The following is a 23,613-nucleotide window of genomic DNA, read 5'->3' as shown; positions in this document are numbered from 1 at the left end:
ACCTAATAAAAGTAAAGCTTATTTTCGGAAGAGTTAATATAGCTAAAGGGAGATAGCAATAAATCAGCATTCAGCAACGTGAAGTAAAAGAAGGAGAACGTGGGGTTCAGGAAGAAGACTCAGGGAAAGAGCAATATGGAGGCTGGAAAAGGAGATGGAGTGGAATGTAGAGAAACACTACAGTGTATAAGAATATGGCCAAATAGAGAAGATGTGAGGGACAGAAGACTCGGAAGGGAAAGAAAAGATAATATGGTGAGTAGTTAAATGTAAGGGTGTGGCTATGGAATAAGAGACTGGTCATGAAACATAAAGGCTGTGTCTATGCTACCTCCCTACTCCAAAGAGAGGGTGGTAGGTAGGGTGTCGGGAGATTACTAATGAACTGCTGCACTGCATATGTGGCACTTCATTAAACTAATTCTCCCCATGGCAACTTCAAAGTGTTAAACTTCAAAGTGCCACCTCGCATGTAGCCGCAGCTCACCCACCCGTACTTCGAAGTCCCTTTACTCATCAAAATCTAAGACTTCGGAGTTCCCGCGAGGGAGAATTTAGCTTAATGAAGTGATGCGTATGCACCGCAGCACTTCATTAGTAATCTCCCAACACCCTACTTACCATGCTCCCTTTGAAGTAGGGAGCTAGTGTAGACAAGCCCAAAGAGATAGTATGGGAAGAGAGGAGTGATGACCTGCCTGAGGGGCAGCAAGGAGGATGGGGAGGGCAGAACTGAGACAATGCAGAGGAAAGCGGGAGATTGATATGGGAAAGGGATCAAGAGAGATTTAAAAAGCAACTCCACTAGCCTGAAGAAACATTGAGATACTGATCTCTGACACCAATAGCTTCCCCCTCCTTAGGGGATGCAGAAGAGTCTAGCTGCTGTTTCATAGATACAGGCCAGAAAGGACCATCATGATTATGTCATCTGACCCCCTGCACATCACAGGCCATAGAACTTCACACACCTCCTCCTATCATAGACACACAATCTTTGTATTATTGACAGAGCTGGTATCCTTGCTTGACACTCCTAACAGTTAATTGGGCAATAGCATCTGTGTTTGAAAGGGGTTAATGCTGTAACATGGATGTTGACTGGTGTCATTATGCTGATAAGTTATGGTAACAGGATGCTAGCAGCCAAACACCAGCAGCGTGTAACCATTCTGACTCTCTGGAGCAGATTTGAATGCACAACAATTTTTTTTGCAACTTACTGTTTTTCATCCCACAACCAATTTGACAGTATTGGACCCTCTTGTTAAACATTGATAAGCATTAATAATAATCCCCTGTAGTGCAGAATATTGTGTGTGTGTGATGATGAGGCTACGGATAGGTATTTTGAGACACAGTATTTAAAACTTCAAATCTGCTTACAGTAAACTCTCGAGTTATGCAGGGGTTGCATTTCTGCAGCCCCTGCATAACTTGAATTTTCATGCAAGTTGAGGGGAGACGGGAACCAGGCTGAAGCCTGGTTCCTGGCTCCCCTGGGCTTGAGAAGCCAGGAAACTGACCGTCCGAGCAGGACTGGTCAGTTTCCTGGCTCCCAGAGTGGCAGGGAGCCGGGAACCAGGGGGCAGCCTGGTTCCCATCTCCCTGCTGCTTGTGGGACCCATGAAACTGACCAACTGACAGGATCAGCTGATCAGTTTTCTGGGTTCCATAATTGATGGGGAGCTGAGAACTGGGCAGCAGACTGGCTCCCAGGTCCCTTCCACTCCTTGGAGTCAGGAAACTAACCAGGGCTGCTGCCCTGCTCAGTTTCCTGGCTCTGTAAGCGGAGGGGAGCTGGGAGCCAGGCTGCCAACTGGTTCCCAGTTCTCTGCCACTCTAGGCACCATGAAACCAGTCCTGTCAGGGGTGGCAGCTGACTCATGGCTGCCATGCCTGACAGGAGTGGTTTGATTGAGTGTATATTGAGGGTTTACTGTATAATGTTACAGTAACTTTGACCACTGGGGTGGATGACCTTCACACTCCATGGTCATAACCTAGTTTGGTCTAAACAAAGTGATGTGCAGAATGGAAATGGATTGCCAGATTTTTTTCTTCCCATTTTTGAACTCCTTTTGAGTGGGTCCCTTCTGTATGTATTTGACATTTGAAGGTTCTTAGAGTTTTGCTTGCAGCAAGTTGAAGTCTTTAAGATGTCCATTTGACACTTTATCATTTTTGTCGCGAATTCCAAGGATAGTGATGCCACTAATGAGATATCTCTCAGGATAGACGCCTGGCAGAACATTGTTAAAATCTTTCTGGATTACAGCTAGAGTCAATACAGTATTATAGTTCATACTATTCATGGCTATACAGCTTCTCTTGCAAGACCAAAATGTTCTCAACCCTAGATTCAGGATCTTCATTACATATGTTTATCACATTTTGTGTTGGTTCTGCTTGGCTTTTAAGGATTCTTTCTACTTCAGTAGGAAATTAGGACCTGTATCTCATTGCTGGTTTCTGAAGTAAGGGAGCCTAAACTCTCCTACTCCTAATTTTTGTGTGTTTGGCCAGTCTTTGAGTAGACTTTTTATGCATGAGACCCCCTTCCACAGAGCCTTTCAGATTTGTGTGCTATTCCTCTGGATGCCTATTACTCCTATTTAAAAGGAGAGAGAGAGAGTGAGAGTCTCCATACTTCATGGGTGAGTAGGAACATACCATTGTCATTCCTGCCAGCAACACTATTGTTTGGAGTCATAGCTCAAGTTAATTCCTCACCAGAAATAAGGCTCCTGCAGAGACAGTATCTCTTTTAAAGAGGGGAAAATTCCTTACAGTTCTGCTGCTCTGACCGTTTTATATCAAGAGATGACCACTAAGCCACCTTCTATTGGGATTTGTTTAGACATGTTGGGAATTCGTCCCTTAGACATCTGTGGTTTTGTTATCTATTCCTGGGCTTGGAGTAGTTGACCCTGCTGTATTGTTTTTAATGAGCAAATGGAATATGTTAATACAGGCCACTGAGACAGCCTCAGAAAGTTCTGGTGAGACCTGGAAATGTTGTGCAGGAGTTCTTTTACATGGCAAGCTACAGTACTGTTGGCTCATTTATTCCTTCAGTAGTTTGGAGTAGAAGGTGTGACTGTTCATGTTATGCCCTCCCTTCATGGTCTTTTAAAACAGCAGTAGATGAGAGCTGGTCCAAAATATGTACATGTGGAAGCAAAATATGACAGTATGGTTTGGAAATGGTTATCTATCCCTAGTACTGCCTACTGTCTTTTGCACATTTCCTAGCACATAGTCTCTGTTCGCTCTGTAAGTCAATATTAAATCAAGGGTTTTGAAGAATCAGAAAAGGCTGAATTTTCCTCTTTTCCCACAATGAGGACTGATTACAAATGGTCCTGGCTGAGACCTCTTAAAGGTTTCAGTAGATTATAACACTCTGGCATTTTGCAGAAAATACCTCTCCAATCAAACCTCTTACACTTGATCTGCATTGAAGAGAGGTATTTTTAACAGCTGTCTTTGGAAATGGGGCCTCCCACCAGACTGAATTCCCTAGAAGTCATCAATAAGTAATGAATTATTTGCAATAAGGTAATGCAGGTAGATTTTAGAAATGTATTTACTGTGCAGTTATCCAAACTTCTTCAGAGATGGGTTTAAACAGTCTTTTACATGCATGCAACTCTGAGGAAATCACTGAATGGTGAAGTTTGTGGAGAATGTATTTTCCATCCTTTAATGATAAAGGGTATGGTCCTGTCAGGTGCCAAGCCCTCTGCCATTGCTGCATCAAACTGTTAAGCTTGAATCAAGGACATGATGGGAGTAGTTGCATTGGCTTTAGAACTGAAATTAAGGAGGTGCAAAAGTCAAGGTCAGAGTTCATGCCAGTAGTGGGCAAAAATGTGTACAGTAATGATCAGAAAAAGTTGTGTGATTTTTCTTCTTCTTTTCTGTGTTCTTGTTACAGATCCTACTTAGATATGTATAAAGTGATAATATTTAGTTACCTCTTCTGGTTTGTGCTTACTATCATCTTTATCACGGGAACTACAAGAATCAGCATATTTTGTATGGGTTACTTGGTGGCCTGTTTCTATTTCCTGCTCTTTGGTGGTGATCTATTATTGAAACCTATCAGAAGCATTCTACGTTACTGGGACTGGTTGATTGCATACAATGTCTTTGTGATTACAATGAAAAATATACTGTCGGTAAGTGTCTAAGAGATCTATTGTTTCAGTGCTGAACACTTTTGTGGTTTAACTGCAAAAGAGTGCAATCATTAAGCAAAAATAAAAAGTTCCTTTTGGTATCACAAAATTGTACTAATGCCTGCAAGAGTTTTCTCTGTTCCATTCAAAAAATGCGAATGTTCTATGTCAAATTACTGTGCGCTTATTTATTATAAGAAAATGTCTGTCTATTTTGCTCAACCCAACTGTCTGAAAGTTTACCAGGTAAGAAGCGATTCACAAAGAGCCAAATCTTGAATTCTTTATTTGGAAAGGCTCTTCTTAGAAGTTCGTAGAGCAGTGATGAGCAATCTAGGTGAGTGAGTTGGCTGCGTGAGTGGCCTTCCTTCATCTCAATGAGCCACAAGATTATTGTAAACAGTCTCCTGGGGTAGAATCGTTTTGCTAACAGTACCTGCATACCTGGAATTCGCAGAGCATGCCACTTGAACCATTGCACCTCTTTGGTTGGGTGCAGAGGGAGCTGTTATACACATCTCTGACAGTCAATTTTGTGTGCAGTCAGCATACACCTTACTTTACTTTAGTAATAGCAGTGGCGGGGGGGGAAACCTATGCAGACAGAAACCAGGGAAATCTGGCAAAGGTAAACAAATGTCTTTTGGGTCACACATAGAACCTTGATGTGCCACATGCAGGTTGCAGGTTTCCCAACACTGCTGTAGAAGCTCTGTGTGAGTAAACAGTAAGGACTAGCAAGGTAAAGTCTACAATGAATAGAGAGTTTGTGTCATTTTAGTCTTTAATTATAAAGAACATTTTGGAGTCATCATCCTAAAATGTTCTGTAGTTTCTGACAAAGAGAATATGGGAGCCTGATACAAGATATGTCAAACAAACTTCTAGTTTCCTTTAAAGCTGGTTGAACTTCCACTTGAAAACATCAATATTTAATTTTTAAAGGTTTTATTTAAATATTACAGTTCTTTATATAAATGCTAAAACATTAGAGAAGACTCCTACGATGCCTCTGCTAGGCTGAAAAAAGCTAATCATTTAAAATGTTATAAAAGAAAACTATAAATGTATTTTTGGCAGTTGTTGCTGTCTTTTGAACATTTTTACTGCTGGACTGAGCAAAAAACAGGCAATTTTCATTTTAAATGTATATAAATTAGCATGTTGAAATGACTGGTTTGTTGATCGCCTGATTTTACAAATACTCTAAATGCTTCCATTCGTACTTAATTTTATGCAGGTGAATTCAAGGGGGCTGAACATGTGTAGTGTTAAGCAGATTCATAAATGCTTGCAGAATCAGGTCACCCATCTATAAACGTTGTTTAAAATGTCACCTTGTGTCACACTGCAAATGTATCAGTAAAGTTTCAGACCATAACCAAAAAAATGAAAACCCAATCTACAAAAGGCAGAAATATTTGTTTTATTTTAAAAGAAAATATGTTCTCTATTTAGCCTCTTTCATTTTATTCATAATGCAGGCATGTAACTCTTAGCAGTCGCATTTTTATATAACCATGACAGATGTTGCAACATCCTGCAATATCTTTGGGGACTATTGTATTAAACCTATGAATAACTTCTATAAGATTTGTGTTCTATTCCAGGAGGGCAGGTTACCACAGCTATTCCAAGCACTAAAAATGATGGATGTTATTGTGGTGAATCACTGAGGTTACATCCACACTTACTGGAGATCGACCCTGGTGAGGGTCGATCTTCCGGTTTTGATTTTGCTTTTCTGGTGGGAACACATGAAATCAACAGTCAATCTTGTACTCCTCATTATCATGAGGAGTCAGAGAGGTCGACAGAAGAGTTTCTCCTGTCAACTTCCCTGATTGATGATGGCTAGATAAGTCGATTCCAGCTTCACAGTTGTCATAGCTGGAGTTGTGTAAATAGGATCAACTTTCAGGTCAAATGTAGACCTGGGCTGAGTCTAAATAAGGTGAGACAAATCACTGCCCAAAGTGGTTCCCATGTACAGGCTCATGCTGGGTTTCCAGAGACCATACCTTCTTTCTGATCCAGCAGATAGATGAGACCTTCTGTCCCATGACAGCCTCAAACTTGCATCAAATTTGAATAGAATTTGAATAGATTTGGTATGTTTTTCATGTAGAAAGGGAAAACAGAAAGGAGCATAAAGATACGGCTGCCCTAAAACTGTGACAATAATAATCAGATGTGTCAATATTCTTGTTTCTAGGCTTCATATGTCTGTCTTTATTGATTTTCAGATAGGAGCATGTGGCTACATTGAGTCATTAATTAAAAACAGTTGCTGGTTGATTCAAGCATTTAGCCTGGCTTGTACAGTTAAAGGATACCGTTATCGTAAGTACAGCAAGACTTTTTTTCCCCCCAATGCTTTTCTTATAAAGAAAGGTTTTAGGTGCCTTTCAAAATCACAGACAATGTTTTTCTTTTCATGACTTGGTATCTTGATATCATATTATATAATTCAAACTAAATAGGTATGGTCGAGAATATTAGTAGACCAACATAATATACAATATAAAACTGAGTGGTATCTGTGGTATACACCATGATGATAATTAAAAATAAACAAACAGTATTTAACAAAAGATTACATACACCGATATGTTTTAACCTATCCATGTAATGTCTGTGCCCAGAAATTTACAAATGTTGGGGGGTTTTAAAGGTTGGGTTTTTTTTGGTTTTTTTTTACCGTAAAAGAGAACATAAAATTCAGTGAGATTTTAATAGCTGAATCTTTGTCCTACCTAGCAATTCTGCTCCACAGTTGTTTTCAGTTTCAAATTTTTTTTTTCCTGATCAAAATAGGATGAGTTGGAGAAAAGGAAGATAAAGGATATACAGAGGCAGGTCACCAAATAAAATTCAATACAGTATAGTCATGATTATGCAAAAGTTGAGTGACAGCAGAAACTTCTCAGGGGCTTGTAAAAATTAAGAGCATTCATGTTGCCAGTTTTGAAACTCCAACTTGGAGCACAGATTTCAAGGGCTGCTAGGCAGGTTTCCCTGATTTTAGAGCGAGCCAGCCTTAATACACAAGCCGCTTTACCCAGCCTCTCATTCCAGAGTACTGTCCAGATTCCCCAAAGCTAGCTAGCTTTGCAGGTGGCGTCGATGCTTTGGGCACACAAAGCCCAGATTTACTTCTGTGATATCCAAAAATAACTTCTGTGATACAGCAGGGCTAGGGGATAGCACAAGAGTGGTCACATTGGATTCTGGGAAGTGGATGAGTATGAGCTCACTACAGGACCCTCCCCCAGCCTTTGGGGAAGGATCCACAAGTCCTAGGGCTCAAAAAATTACGGGGGACAATGAGGAAGAATAACAAGGGCAGGTATGAGGGACAAAGAGACAAAAGTAAGGACCCAAGCAGAAAACCCCAGACAGCCCCCACTGCTCCTCAAAGGAGCCGGAAGATGCTGCCAGAAAAACTCTGCCTATATAGCAAAGTCAGAAATAGGCCCCACAGTCGCAGGAAACCCCCTCAGCCAAATTTCTGCCCTGGTCTCAGGGGAATGGAAGATGGGGAGGTATATGAGTCCCAGGATGATCAGAGCCTTATTCCCTGTGGACTAGGAAAAAATAACTACAGGTTAATTCGTGCACCTGGAGCCAAATTAAAGCCCTGCCAGAGACCTAATTAAAAGCCCCTACTTTGGTCACACCCGAGAAGGAAAGAAGAGCTGACTGTAGATTGGAGTAGTATTCCTGTTGCCCAGGAGAAGGGACCAGTAGCAGAGCCAAAGGACTCTCCAGAGGACCAAGAGAAAGCCAGCCCAACAGGCGAGGGGGCAGGAAGCCTGAGAAGCTAAAGTGGCTATCCTTGGGAAGGAATCACAGCTTCAAGCATACTACAGATTTAAAAAAAAAAATGTAACTGTATACCCCAAATTACTACGACATAGAAAACCAAAAAAGTACCACCATGGCTAAACAGCAAAGTCAAGGAAGCAATGAGTGGCAAAAGACATTGTTCATAAAGTGAGGAAATAATCCTAGCGAGGAAAATAATAACAAACTCTGGCAAGTGAGATGTAAAAATATAGGAAGGCCAAAAAAGAGTTTGAAGAACAGCCATCTAAAAACTCAAAATGTAATAGTAAAGTAAGCCTGATTTCAGTACCAGGCAAACTGGTTGTAGCTATAGAAAAGAAAAATATTGTCAGAATTATAGATGAGCACTCATCAATTAGAATTGAGGTCAACATATGGGCAAGGGGGATCCAGTGGATATAGTGTGCTTAGATTTTCAGAAAGCCTTTGGCAAGGTATAGTCAGTCAGTTTTCAGAATGGAGAGAGGTAAATGGTAGTGTCTCCCAGTGGTCTGTTCTGGGACCAGTTCCATTTAACATATTTGTAAGTGATCTGGAGAAAGGTATAAACAGAGAGGTGACAAAATTTGCTGAAGATACAAAGCTATTCAAGGTAAGTCCCAGGCATAGTGCAAAGAGCTATAAAATGATCTCTCCAAACTAAAACATGAGAGACTGGGCAACAAAATGGCAGATAAAATGTAATGTTGATAAATGCAGAAAAATGTACATGGGAAAACATAATTCTAACTATACATAAAAAATAACAGGATCTAAATTAGCAGTTACAACTCGAGAGAGATCTTGGAGTTATTGTGAATAGTTTTCTGAAAACATCCACTCAATTTGCAGTGTCGGTCAAAAAACCAAACAGAATGTTTGGAATCATTAAGAAAGGGCTAGATAATAAGACAAAAAATCATATTGCCTCTATATAAACCCATGGTACGCCCACTTCCTTGAATACTGCATACAGATGTGGTCGTTCCATCTCAAAAAAAAGATATTTTGGAACTGGAAAAAGCTCAGAAGAGGATTAAAAAATAAATAAAGATTAGGGGGTATATGGAATAGTTTCTATGTGAACAGAGATTAATAAGAATGGGACTATTCCCCTTGGAAAACAATCAACTATGAGGGGGGTATGATTGATGTCTATAAAATCATGACTGGATTGATGTCTACAAAATCATGGCTGTAGATACTGGAACTGGGACTGGATAAAAGGATAGATCACTTGATGATTACTTGTTCTGTTCATTCCTTCTGGGGCACCTGGCATTAGCCACTGTGTGAAGACAGGATACTAGGCTAGATAGACCTTTGGTCTGACACAGTATGGCCATTCTTACATTAAGCATTTAGCCACTGTCCTTAGGGCCCCTGGGCTGGAACCCAAGAGTAGAGAATGGGTCCAGGTCTCTTCCTTGCTCTGCTTCCCTTACCCACCCAGACGCCAGCAAAACTGTCAATGACCAAAAATAGAGGCAAGACCCATCACAGGAAGGAAAATGAGTGAGTCACAATAATAGCATCAGCTACTTGCCACATGCCCTATATGAAAAATAAAATTCAGCATACATCAGATGGAATTGAATCTTTCAGTTATTTAAAAGAAACAAAAAAACTTTGAGGCCCAAAAATCTTTTCAGAGGGCTGGTTATTTCCATTGGACAGAATACTTCATGGAGCTATGATTACATATTTAAGAAGATGAAGTCCTTATACTAGTGATTTCTGTTTTGTTTTTATAAGCTAAAGAAACTGGAGACTGTAAATTGCCTAGCGGTGAGGCAGGAATCATTTGGGACAGTATATGCTTTGCTTTTCTGCTGCTGCAAAGAAGAGTCTTCATGAGCTACTATTTCCTACATGTGGTTGCTGACATAAAAGCTTCACAAATTTTGGCATCCAGGTAATATTCAGTGTAAAAACTGAAACTGATTCAATTCAGATGCTTCATTACTGGCTTATTTTCTTCTTATTATTTATACTGAGGATTGCTAAAAAAGCCTCTGATGAACCCAAGCTCCAGACACATTGGTGTAAGTCTGACTACTCCACAATCCATAGCAAATAAAAATTGCAAACATATTTCTTTTTTTAAAAGGGGATTCTGTTGGGCTGCTCATATTGTCCACCTCTGAAGCAGACCCTCAACTCTCTGCACTTTGTTGGATTTCACCAAATACGCCCAAGGCTGCTCATGCTTCATTTTGGAACTGTCTCTGTGGTCTTTTCCTTTTCTTATACAACTCAGACAATTCAGGATGTAATGATGTGTTCATTGCCATTGTATGTTTAGAGTAAAGCTAGCTCAAACCAAAATCTTGGATAATAACAAGTGTCCTCCCCTGCCCCACTCTGCCAAGTTGCAAATGTTTACATGGAGAATAAAAGGATGATCTAGTGGAATGGGAGATCTTGATTTAGTTCCTGCTTCTGGCTGTGTGGGGTTGGGCATGTCACTTAAACTACCTACTTGTTTAATTCCTCAACTGTAAAAATGAGGATACTACTTCCTCATGTCTCAGTTATGTTACTGGGATAAGGCACTGAGATAGTCTGATAGGTGCCATGTACTTGCCCGGTACAGCTGAGCTTCATACTTAAGCCCTGGCCTCACAAAAATCTGAGGTCTAAACGTTCTTGAGCTTGGGGGAAAGTTTAGATTTGGATCCAAACTTGGTGACCTGAGCCAATCTTCATTCCACAGTTAACATTATGAAGTACGCAGTCCAGACCAGAGAAGATTAAATTGTCAGTAGGACAATTGCAATATGTCTCCAAAGCCAGATGGTATTCATCCAAGAGTCTGTAGGAATTTAAGAATGAAGTGGTTAAGTTGCTATGAACAATATACACATCCTATTAACATCATCTGCTACACAACATGCCAGCATTGTATCTCTTTTTTTTTAAGTGCATGTGGTTATCCTGAGAATTACACATATGAGAGGCTCATTTTGATTCCTGATAAACTGGTTGAAAATTTAATTTAAAAAATATGGTAAGACTACAACTACTCTAGAAGTATCTGTCTACAGATGTTACTGTCAGAAGCAATGTCTGGACAAAACTTCTGTCAACAGATCACTTCTACACATAAAAGCAGGTCGATCTTTTGATCTGCTCTGTTGACAAAAGGGCCCCTGGAGCATCTACGCAGCTTTTTTGTTGACATTTCTGTTGACAAAACACATTTTGTGTATAGACCCTCTGTGAATTTTGTCTACAGAACCCCCATTTTGTCTGCAAAACTCTCTAATGTAGACGTAGCCTCAGTGTCTGCACATTGAAATGTTGACAAACAAGTATGGCCTTTGTAAAGGCCTCTAATGCACTAAAACTCTGAGAGTCAGCAGCAACTGAAAGAGGTACAATAAACATAATTTATTTTGACTTTCAAACTACCCTTGAAAAAGTTCCTCATAAGAGACTTTTGATGGAAAAACTAAGGCTACATCTACACTGAGATAAATTCGTATTTATTAAAATCAACTTTGTAACACTGTGTTTTATAAATTCAAATTGGAGTATCCTCACCTCTCCACAGGCTCCCCACAAAGTTGAATTATCGCTACTACACTCAATTACCAAACATCAACTGCTGCAGCACTGCATTGTGGGAACATATCCCACAGTTCTCTCAATCCCGTAGTGTTCTGGGTATTTTTTGCTGGTGCAGCATGGGAAAAAAAAGCCCCACAAGTGGTTGTGGGTATGTGATGTCATCTTCCCACATTGCATTGCCTTTATTCCCCTCCCATGGAAAGCAAATGGCCATTTTTCCAGCAGGAAGGAAAGAAAAGTAGGGCATTAACAAAGATCACCAATTTAACTGAAATCTCTTGCTTCTATAACTGAATTGGTTTTTATAACTGTAGCTGTAACTGAATTATCAAAGATTTTACCAAAAAACAACTGGTGGTTGAGTCTTCTCAACTGACCCTCCAGCCACTGTCCCAACTTCCTTGAAGAAAGAGTGCGATAGTAAAGGTTTTGAAAGGAGAAATTTTTTGAGTCAGGGTTTTTGGCTTTCCAGTCCATTACACAACTTGTCTGCCCTGGGATCACTCAGCACTCTGTGTCTTCTCAGCTGGCCCTGCACCCCTTCTTCCCTGTGTTAAGGGGTTAGGAAAAAGATTTTGAGCTTCCAAAACAGGGTGAGTCTGAAATCTCTATAATTTATAAATGAAATATCAAAAATGTTACAAAAAGAAACAGGTGCCTGCAATGATCTTAAAGTGCAGCAAGGTGTCTGTGTCCTCTTAACTGGCCCTCCACACACTTTTTCCTGCATTAAGGGGGCCAAAGCTTGAAGAAAGAGAAGGATAGAAAAGATTAGGAAAAAGATTTTTGACTTCCCACTTCACTACACAGAGTTGTCCAACAAGGGTGATGGGGCTTGCCAAATTTCAACAAGCGGTGGTACTCAGGTTGGGGGGCAGCACCAACTGACTGTCAGGATGTCAGACCCCATCATCCCATGGGTGGGGGGTTTGGGTGGATTGGAGGATGATGGGCCAGTTGAAATTTTACCTGAAAGTCTGTTTGGGCGGGGGTGGACGGTGTCTGCAGGGCCAGTTGAAATGATCTCCACAGCAGCTGTAAGCCCCTCAAAATATTTTTCAGTGTGGGGATGTGGGGTTTGTGGCTGCAGAGCCAGTTGAAATGGTCCCCCTGGCAGCAAGCCCCAGAAAATCTTTCCCACCCTTGGAGCCCTCCCCATGCACAAGCCAGGATGTGGTGCTGCCTGGCAGCATGGTCTGCACTGAATAGCAGGTAGGCCCTTTTACTGGGTTGGGGGCTAGCCACGTGATGTGGGTGGGTGCAGGAAAGACCTTGACTGCATAATGCCTGTGGAGGAGGGAAGAGAGGCTTCTGCACAAATGTAAATCACAGAAAAGAACTTTCTCGGCTTCTTATGCAAGCACAACCCCCACAGCTTAGCTGCCATGTGGTGCAGTAGGGTACAGGTTGGCACCAGCGCTGGAAGAAGAAAATCCCAGTGCTCAGCTAGCAACGAAGGGTCCTGTGGCACCTTATAGACTAACAGAAAAGTTTAGAGCATGAGCTTTCGTGAGTTAATTCACTTCTTCAGACCTCAGTGCTCAGCTAGCGGAGGTAGAGACAGAACCATGAAATCTGCGTTGGGGCTATTTTGAATGGGAAGATGCTCTCACAGTGCTGAGAAAAAAGGTGTTTCTCAGCCTCTCATACGAGCATGACCCCACAGCCATAGGCTTCCTGGTGCCGAATTCAAATTCGCAGGTTTCCTGTTACCTAATATCTGCACACCAGGAGAGCAGTGGAGGTGGAGGTGGCCAGAGCAGAACACTGTGGGGTGTTGTGGGATACATAAGAGATACCAGTGGAGGCTAATGAATTCGATTTTAAGATGTGGTGCTTCCACACTGGCCTTCATTCAGACTTTTAAATTCAGATTAGACTCAGACAGTTTCCATGGTGTTATGATATCGATATTGGTGCTCCCTAAACTGAGCTAATGGCATTTACAGTGAAGACAGCGATGATGTAATATCAAGCTAACTGCCTTAAATTCGAATTTATCTCAGAGAGTAGACGTAGCCTCAGTAGTCATGGAGTGAGCAGTAAAGCTTTGTCATGGATCAAAACCTGGTTGATAAACAGAAAACAGAGCAGGAACCAACATGGAAGTTGGCTAAGTGCAGCAGGCTTTGAAAGGACTTGGCACAGCTAAGCAACTGGGCAACACGATGGCCAATAAAATTTAGTGTAGGCACGTGAAAAATACTGGTGATACACAAGATATGTATCAAGGAATAGTTTAAACTGGTACATGCTGCTGGCTTGTAAAATAACTTTAATCATTTTGTTATCCCTAACTAACAAAGGCTTAGTTATGCCTCCAGATTGGACTTGGAACATGTACTCATTGAGGAGCTATATGTATTTGTATCATGGTGTTTTATGTTCTGAGCACGGAGCACATGCTGTGCTCACTGAGGCCTAGACAGGCATAACTCAACACGTGCTCTGTCCATGCTAGACAAGAGAATTTAATGCAAGCCATAGGGTCATGTCTGTAAGTGTCAAATTCTGCAGTTGTGCAAGAAGTTCTTATTCAGGCTTTGATTCTGAGTCTTTGATTATGTGAATCCAGGCACCTGGGTAATGGCTGCTGTAACTCAATGGTTAAGTAGCGACTGCAGGATTTGGCCTAAGGTCTGGCAATGGTTGCCAGAAAACAAACTAATTATTATGCTATGATTGTTCATTATTTCTGTAGTGGCTTTCTGATGGTAGTTTTTTGTCTTAGACTAGTTAAGTAGTTTATGCAATAAGCTTCACTGTGTGTTTTAATTTTCCATCAAGGAAATCTAGAAACATAGTAGTGTTATGTTTTCCCCTGTTTCCTCCATAGAGGTGCTGAACTGTTCCAGGCCACAATTGTCAAGGCAGTAAAGGCAAGAATTGAAGAAGAGAAAAAATCAATGGATCAGTTGAAGAGACAGTATGGTTTATTATTTATCTCACTTCTTATTTCTATTCTACACCATATTAACCCTTTTCTGTGAGTCTGTAGGGGATTTTTTCTGCATTTTCTAGTCTTCCGTTTTCAAAGTCTCTGCATATCATTACACACAACTAAACAAGAGCTTCAATGGCTTGGTTTTTTAAATATAATTTCTTGATTATAGAAAATCTATTCTGTAAATTGAGAGCTTTCATGTATTCTACCTGTCTGTGAATGCAGAAGCCACCCTTTGCTACACAATTAGGCCAAAGGATCTAAGTTTTCATTTTAAAAATTAAATCTCTCTTTCTATTACTAATGGTTGTTCAGATGACCTTAAAAATGTGATCATGGTGCAAATCAGTGCTATATTAACTTCCTTAGTCTGTAGAAAGCCTGAAAGTATACTATAAATAGCCCTTTTCTGTAAATAAAAACAAAAACTGTCACTAGTTTCAAGGTGGGTTTTTTACCTTGGAAATATGAGTATGGTTATTTAAATTCCCACCTTGTTAATTATTTCATTGCTTATCAATTTAGCTATGTGGCAGCATGGTCTCTGTCTTTAGGAGACTACCTCACTAAAATATAATTTTGTTTTTCCATTTGAAAATACTAATAACGGGGATGGTCAGAGGAATCAAATCTTCTTGTAAGTGGGGACCTTGAGAGACAGGATATGGTTAAAAACAAAAGTACAACAGCAGCTGGGGCTAGTCAGCAAAGCTGTGGTTCTGAGCTGGCTAAGGAATTACAACTCTTACCCCACAGCCTTTAGCAATTTGATCAGGATTTCACCTCCTGAGTCTTTATTCATAGTAACTTTTGTTGTGTGTAGATTCTTTTGTTCCATTTGTGCTTCTTTTGCCTAGGATGAGAATCTATTTTGTCTTGACTGAAAATATTTTCTTTCATACCACTGTGTGTGGAAAATCCTCTCTTCTATAAAGCCAACCCGCCACTCAGTTTCTATAACATCTAGCTTATGTTCTCCTCTCACAATCCCTGTCTCCCTGCAGTGTTTCCCAAAACGCAAAAAGTGCTATCTGTTCTAACATGCCAAAACATTCACTTCCATTTCTCCTAACCCACTACCGTTAGGTCCACATCTGCCTGACTGAGGTCATCACAGAGTTTTCCTCTGTGGCCAGTCCCCTCAAGGAAATCTTTTCTTTTGGGTAAAGTGCTGCAGATGTTGTAGCTGCGTTTGGGGGAATATCAACTGTAAAGAAAGAAATGTCTGGGTGGAAAGTGTGCATTGTTTTAACTCTACATAGACATGTTTGATGTCACAGTGCTCATGTTACATAAAAACAAACAAAAATCCAATATACCGTATTTAAAAATCATTGGATTGGGTTTGTAATAAGTCTGAGCTCACCCAAAACAAAGCCAAGGATGTTTTGTTAGATTTTATTTGATTATACACATCAATACCTAAGTGTTGTATAGTCTGGATAGAAAGTAGAAAACTGCCTACACTGCAGGAAAAGAAAAACAACTGTGCTAGTGTGATTGACTCAGAGAAATTTCAGCAGCAGTTAAAACAGAGGAAGAGCCATCTGATCATCTATTGCACTATATAACTGAAGATGTACTATACTGCAGCAGAAGACTGAAAAGAATTGGTTTCTAGCAAATGGTCAGATCCATCAAATGAAGTTTTTCAATGCTTTTGGGCACTAGAATTTTTGAGCCTGTTGATTCTCAATGAGTTGTTTCAGTTATTTATTTATTGTAAAATTTGGATCTGTAAAGGTCTGATGCAAAACCTAGTGAAATGAGTCAAAAAACTGCCACTGGTTTCTGTGGCCTTTGGATCAGTGCCTTACTGAGGATCAATTAGTGGAGACAGCTGCACAAGCTCATAGGAACAAGGACATAATAAACCCCCGACACAACCAATAGCCTTAGGCCCTACACCTCATGCTCTCCAGTTCAACAAAATGGATGTCCCTGCACTCATAAAGGAGCTGGATCCATGGGGGGGGGGGGCATTGAGAGACTACGCTGCACCCCTTGAAGGTGGTAGCACCACACACACGTCTCCTGAGTTGTTGAAGTTGTCAAGAGAAATTCTGCATAGTTCTGAGCCAGATTTTCCCTTAGATCTCCTTCTACAGCATTGTGGCCCGTGCTGGGCCTCGTACAGGACAGAGCCTGAATAGCAGGACCAAGCCTGGATTTTTATACTGTAAACATAGAGTAAAGTGGGTGTTTGCTTGTACTAAGGAAGATTTGAATATCAACATTCTGTGTTGTGACCTACTGTTAGACGTTTTCCCCCTGAAAAAAAGTGACCACTTAAGGCAGGTCTACACTACAAAAGAAATTGGACCTAAGATACACAACACCAGCTACGAGAACTGCATAGCTGGAGTCAACCCACCTTAAATCAAATTTCCAGCACAGCTGCACTGCAATAGGTCACCAGGAGAAGCTCTCCTGTCAACTTCCCTTACTCCTGGCAACAGTGACAGCGAGGGGTATCCGGTTGAGTTGTTGAGTCCCTACTAGATGCACTAAATCAAACTCCTGCAGGTGGAACTCAGTGTAGCCATCGTCACATAATTATAGGTTTGACCTGAAAGTGAATCTGCTAGAGCAGCTACATCACACAAACCGCTCCAAGTCTGCATGCTGTGTAATCTCTCTGCACAGCGCACTGAAACCCTGCCAGTCTAAGGAGTGAGACTCCAGGGACCAGATTCAATTCTGGTCTATCTCACAGGGCCGTGTAGAGCTCATCTCCAGGGCTCCTTCTCTACCTTTTTAATGAGAGATTAATGAATGTCTGTGGAGAGTAGATACTCTTATATGGAGACAGCAGAGGCAGATCAAAATCTATTAAAATCCTGTCTGGAATTTCCTGTTTGGACACCCATGCACACATGGCTGAAATGACATGTTGAAAGCGAGAGAGTATGCATATGACTAATATACGCTTTAAAGTTTGTGTTTCTTTGTGAGTCCAAAGAGGTGAAGGTCTGAATATGGTATCCTGTTTGCTAGGATGGACCGCATCAAAGCTAGGCAACAAAAATACAAAAAGGGTAAAGAAAGAATGCTGAGCATGAACCAAGAATCAATAGAAGGGCAAGACATTCAAAAGGCTTCTGAAGAAGATGATGAAGGTACCTTTAACATGTTACCATGCTATAAATTGGAGCCGAATGTTAGGAGCTCTGCGTGCTTAATGTTTACGGACTGGAGGGGGGATGGGGAATATTGCTGTCATGGCCATTATTACTGGAATACCATTTTAAAGGTTATCGATTTCCACTTCCACTTTTTGCTGAAACTGACTAACATGGCTACTACCCCTTTGAAATTTTAAAGCTTGGTTCATCCAGATAAATATCTGAGGTTTATACATCCATTTGGAGAAAATGATTAGCTTAGAAGTAAACAGACAATTCTGAAGTTAAATTTCTCTCTTTCAGCCAGGCGCTGAATAACAGATCTTTTTTTGAGCAATAGATTTAATTATCAGAATTTGTGGTATTTCAGAAAGAGACCTATGATTTTTTCAAGCACCCTTTTCTTAGCTATTGAGTGATTTGAAACAATTGAAATACACAAGTATCTTTTGTTTTTGTTTGATAAACAATTGATTAAAATAACATACAGTATCATTGTTTCCAGTCCTACCTAAGTGGGGCTGAACTTTTTAGATAAAAAGTTATTAGGCTTGAAATGTGCATTTACAGTTTTGTTTTTATGAATTCATTTTTATTTTGCAGCGTGTTAACAAATAATGGATTAACAAATAACAAATGAAGAGTATTAACAAATTATTATTTTTCCAAACCTTAATGTCATCAATGATTAATAGAAACTGTGTTTCCAAATCAAGTTTATAGCATTTGCAAGCAAGTTTTATGCGTTTTTGGATGATAAAATTTTATATATAAACTTTTGTTTTCTGGAAAATCAATTGAATCTATCAGTGTGTAATGCATGTCTGCATAGTGATAATTTCTTTCTACTATAAGTAAACCATACGTCTGGTTTCAAAGAAAAATATATACATACACACAGGCATATAGTTAAAACGTGTAAATTTTGTTATTGTACTTGGAGTTTGTATTTTCAATTTCTGTGTAAGATCATTAGCATTCTGTGCTACCTCTTAAAACACGAATATTATTCTTTCAGAGTATTTTTAGTAGAGGTGAAATCTGATGTGTTTATGCAGTTTAGATCTATTGAAAAAGGTGATTAAACAAAATGTACAAATGTGTTTCTCATTTTGTAAAATTAATATTTGGCCATATTTTATTTTAGGAGAAGCAGACAAAGAGAAAACCAAGGGCAAAAAAAAGCTGTGGTGGCGGCCTTGGGTTGATCATGCTTCCAGTAGGTTTTCTCAATCATCTTACAAATACATGGATTTACCCCTTATATCCTTGACCAGAATGAAGGCATTGCCACAACTTGTTTGTTTTATGCATGGTTTTTTGACTGTGACTTGATAGAGTGCTTAATTTATGTAAACCAGTGATTTTACATTAAACCTCAAGGGGCCAAATAAGCAACATTCTCCATTTGTACATAACATGCATCCTAGGTATTTCATTTTGCAGTGATATCAAGTCAAAGAAAAACATGAACCCAAGGAATCTATCTCACACACACACAGAAGGGGAAGCCTCCAAAAAGATAATTAAATGGTTTTAAATTTGAGAGGGAAGCTTTGTCAATGCTGATTAATGATGCATCCATTGTTGGAGCTTACTAGTTTCATTTTTCAAAAATACTGTAGACGGTTCACAAATTGTCATCTCATGCCTGGATCACTATGGCCTTCACCTAGAAATGGGATCTTGCCAAATGCATGGAAATATCCTCACAAATCATACTAATCAATTATATTCATGAGAAGTTAGCCTGAATAAGAGCTGTAGGATGGGACCCTCTGTAATCCTCTGAACATTGATGGTGGTATGTGTTGAAAATTTGCCTAACTCTGTCAGTTCCCACTTAAGTCAACTGGAGATTTACTGCTGGCTTCACTGGGCACAGAGTTAGACTGAAGTCTCATGACAACCGCACCTTGTACGAGTAAAAACATTTAAATGTGAGGCATAGAAATGTGTTCATGCTTCTTAGATATGAACAAATACTGCCAGTGAAGCTTGTCTTCCAAAGTGTCTGACCTTGTTGGTGAGAGAACCATTCAAGCAAAATGTTTACAATAATAATAATACTAATAATAATACTAATGCTGGTGAAAAGTTCTACTCTTTTCAGTTTCTTCCTCACATTACATCTTTCCACAGAGCCCTCCTCACCAAAAAATTACATTCATTATTTCATTGAAGTAGGCGCAAAAATGCCTCTATTCTGTGCATCTGAGAAAACTTCAGGTTACACCTCTTTAAAATCTAAAGACTCCCCTATTTAAATATTATTTTAAAAATATCAAAACTGTATAATAAATAAGTGTTGAACTTCTCTCATCTGGCACCCTTGGGACCTGACTGGTGCTGAACAAGAAAATTTGCTAATTAGACTAGACTAGAAAATTTGCTAGTGCATAGGCAGCAATTCAGTAAGCAAATTCCCCACTCCCCCTGCCTCCCTCCGTGCCCCTCCCCCCCTTGGTGGCAACTTCGAAGTTTAAAACTTTGGAGTACTGGCACGCGTCTAGCCATGGCTCACCCGCCGGTACTTCAAAGTGCTGGGGCAACTTCAAAGCCCCCTTACTCCTCAAAAACTAAATGCAGCTGACATGATAATCCACAGACAGTTTTACTCTAATTTACACCCCTTATAAGTCAGAAGATCACAATGTCTGACAATTAATTGCCTAGAATCATTTGTCCAATTCTGAGATAACTGATGTCATGTATGTCATAACGGTCAGTACTGGCTAGGTCACAAGGGTATGGTATTAATGAGAGTGCAAATAAACTGAAACATTTCATTTTTTACTTTCAGTCTTGCACCAAGAGTTGCTTGTTTTTTCCCTTCCTGACATCTGTTATACTCTCTTGAGTCCAATTCTCTATTTTGTGTGTCCATTTTCTTGACAACAGTATTTTATATTACATGCCCATTTCTGTCAAGTCACAAGTAAACTGTGCCGATGTCTTTGTTTCTAAAAAGCATAATATTTGAGAGACCTATCCTTTTTCAAAAGCTTACTTTTTGTCATCTCGGTATGATTTAAAGCAACAACAAAAACAAGCTGCAATTAGCAGCTGTTTTTTTCTTACTGTTTTAAACTACAATATGTTTTGGAAGGAATTGGATATGGTCTGTCTTAAGCCACACATTGGTTTTGTAGTAAATGGAGAACTACCCAAAGGAGGTCTTGATTTCAGCAATTTCTGATTCATTTCACCCTCATTATACATAGAGAACAACGTGCCTTGAGCATTATTTATTATTTAAATTATTTATTGCAATGATGCAGAAACTTTTGGAAAGCATTATGTAGCTTGACAGTTGTTGCTTGCCTGCCACATCCACTGAAACAGAGGACAACACAGGACTTACCGCAGTAAGGGTTTGCAGGGTTAATATCACAATTAGGATGTGACTGCTGAATAAAATGAAGATCTTATCCGTGGGCCACTATTTGTATATACTTTGCAGTATTTCTGTGACCCTTTCCATAAAGAGCGAAAGACATTTCCTTTTTGGTGTGGCTTGTGGCATCAGGTGTATTTACTTCTGTTGGGGAACCTGGACTATTGGAGTTCGATGTTTGTTCCAGTCTAGTTAGACTATGGCCATGTCTATGCTGGAACAAAACTTGGAAATGGCCATCCAAATGGCCATTTCGAAGATTACTAGTGAGGTGCTGAAATGCATGTTCAGGGCCTCATTAGCATGCCGCCAGCCACAGCTCTTCGAAATTGTCACGTTTCGCTCCCGCATGGCTCGTCCAGACAGGGGTCCTTTTCGAAAGGACCCTGCCAACTTTGAAATCCTCCTATTCCTATCAGCAGAAGAGCTGTGGCCGGCAGCATGCTAATGAGGGGCTGAACATGCATTTCAGCATCTCATTAGTAGTCTTTGAAATGGCCATTTGCATGGCTATTTCAAGGTTTCGTTCCACTGTAGATGTAGCCTATGTTTCCTTTTCATTCAGTGTGTATTGGTATGCGCTCAGCTACCTTCTGGTCACACACTGAGAAGTAGATGAGAAACATCTGTGACATTTCCCTCATGGAAATGTCTCCCTCGTTGTTCCACGGAGGGAGGCAGTGTTCCTCCAGACCTCCTGACCCCGAATCGACAGGTGCCACAGCCCACTGCAGAGAGATCGCTTATCTGTTAACTCTAAATCCCCGTGCTTAAGGCATGATGCTGACAGAGCTCCCAGCTATCCTGGTAACTCTCAACTGGAGATTCTCACTATTGCATGTGGGTGGGGAAAAGCAAATAGTACAGTTGCCACAACCCCAGTGCCACTTCTGTCTTGACCTGACCCGTCCTCCCTTGCAAATCCTCACATGTGTGCGGAGCTCTCCGTGTGCATGGGAAAAAGAGGAAAGCTGTCACAAAATCCCCTTCCTCAATGGGAAGGAGAGAGGTGTGAGTAGATTCGTGGGACACATCTGCCTATCCTTTATTTTATTTTATAAATGTTTTAAAAATCCTCTTATTGAGTGAATGTTCTCTCTGTTCCCCAGAAGTGTACCTGTCAGTGTGTGGGAGTCGTGTTTGGTCATACTTTCTTTTTTCATTTAATCCATTCCTTATTAGCTGTTAGAGGAATGCTTTGTTATGTTAGCATATCTTCAGATATGCTTGGTGCACACAGCTGTGAGAGAGAATTTGCACAATACTGCAGCACAATAGGGAGGTGCTTGTACTACTTACTGCATGGCAGTTCATGCCAAGCAATATATTAAGCCTTAAATATCACACAGACTGTAGATCTCATCTTGCTGACCTGTCTGTGGGAACAATTTCCATTATCCGCAAATGGAATTTTCCTGGTCAAAGAACTCCAGGTTAGGGGCCTTAAGTGATGAACATCTCTGTAAGCTTCTATTGTTAATGTCATAGAGGCCTGTGTGACATGTTGTAACTTGTTTCAACATTTTTCTATTACTCTGTGTTTGTGACCCCAATTCTGAAGACAATGCAGATAGATTCAGGTGGATTCTTAAGCCCAGAGTCTCACTGATGTAAATGGAGAGCTGCACAGGTACAGAGGTACACCTCAACAGAGATGACTGCCTCTTTTTATAATGGCAGTTTACGTGATGTATATGTTTGAATAGAGAACTGGAAAATTTTATCTCCAGTTTCAGATTTAATATGATGTATTAGCATTCATCTGAACACAGATTGTCAGGTCTGATTGAGAAGCATTGAAGTTACTTTTATTTTTCTAGAGTTTTATAATGAGGGTTAAATGTACAGTTTTTATATACTGTAAATGTACTTTGTTCCATATGTCTTGAGTGACTGTGATATTTAGTCTAAATAACTATTCCTTTAAAGTCTTTCCATTTATGTGCAGGTATTATTTTTCCATTACTCACTGCCAAATGTAATACTGTGACTTTGTTTATTTCTCTTGCTCATCATTTTATTTTTTATTTCTTTTGTTTCCCTTGCTCAGGCCTATTATCTTATTACATACCAAAATAATGTTTCTGTTCAAGGATATAAGGCCCACTTGATTCACTCTGCATCTTTAATGTATGAATGTTTCAGAGTCTTTCTCAATCCATGGGCAAAACCTCATTTGTGATCCTGTTTAATAATATTAAAGTGATTCATTTTAAACAAGCCACGGTTTTCCTTTACCTCATCAAAGTTTCAATGTCTGAAGAAAACAATAGCTCAGCTCTACCTATCATGTAGTTTAAGAGATGCCTCAGCATTTAAAAAAAAAGCAGTTCTGTGCTTTTTGTCCAGTTATACAATTTATGTAAAATCATTATCTTACCTGCTAAGATGATTTTGCTCTCTATCAAAATGAAAACAACCATCAGTCCTGGATACATTTAGATTCAATTATTTATCAAGTTCCTGTCAAATTTTTAACATAGTAACTTGGTCTACCTCAAGCTTTTTTCTTTACATTTTACCAGCCCTGTTCTCTTTGCAGTGATGTTTACTTAGCTTATT

The 23,613-nt window shown here is 40.0% G+C and overlaps 1 protein-coding gene across 3 annotated transcripts in view; it reads left to right on the top strand.

Moving 5' to 3' along the window:
• PIEZO2 (piezo type mechanosensitive ion channel component 2) overlaps positions 1-23,613 on the top strand; it is a 443,043-nt gene that overhangs the window by 363,166 nt on the left and 56,264 nt on the right. For all 3 annotated transcript variants that reach the window (XM_074987458.1, XM_074987460.1, XM_074987459.1), the window contains exons 26-31: positions 3,941-4,184; positions 6,431-6,527; positions 9,768-9,927; positions 14,422-14,511; positions 17,527-17,648; positions 18,802-18,873. In XM_074987458.1, the coding sequence (XP_074843559.1) occupies positions 3,941-4,184; positions 6,431-6,527; positions 9,768-9,927; positions 14,422-14,511; positions 17,527-17,648; positions 18,802-18,873 (785 nt within the window). The remainder of the gene's footprint in view (positions 1-3,940; positions 4,185-6,430; positions 6,528-9,767; positions 9,928-14,421; positions 14,512-17,526; positions 17,649-18,801; positions 18,874-23,613) is intronic.

This window comes from Carettochelys insculpta, chromosome 2 (genome assembly GCF_033958435.1).
Source record: "Carettochelys insculpta isolate YL-2023 chromosome 2, ASM3395843v1, whole genome shotgun sequence".
Classification (NCBI taxonomy): domain Eukaryota; kingdom Metazoa; phylum Chordata; order Testudines; family Carettochelyidae; genus Carettochelys; species Carettochelys insculpta.
The sequence above is the reverse complement of the archived record's forward strand: the minus strand, read 5'-3'. Positions and strand labels throughout refer to the sequence as shown.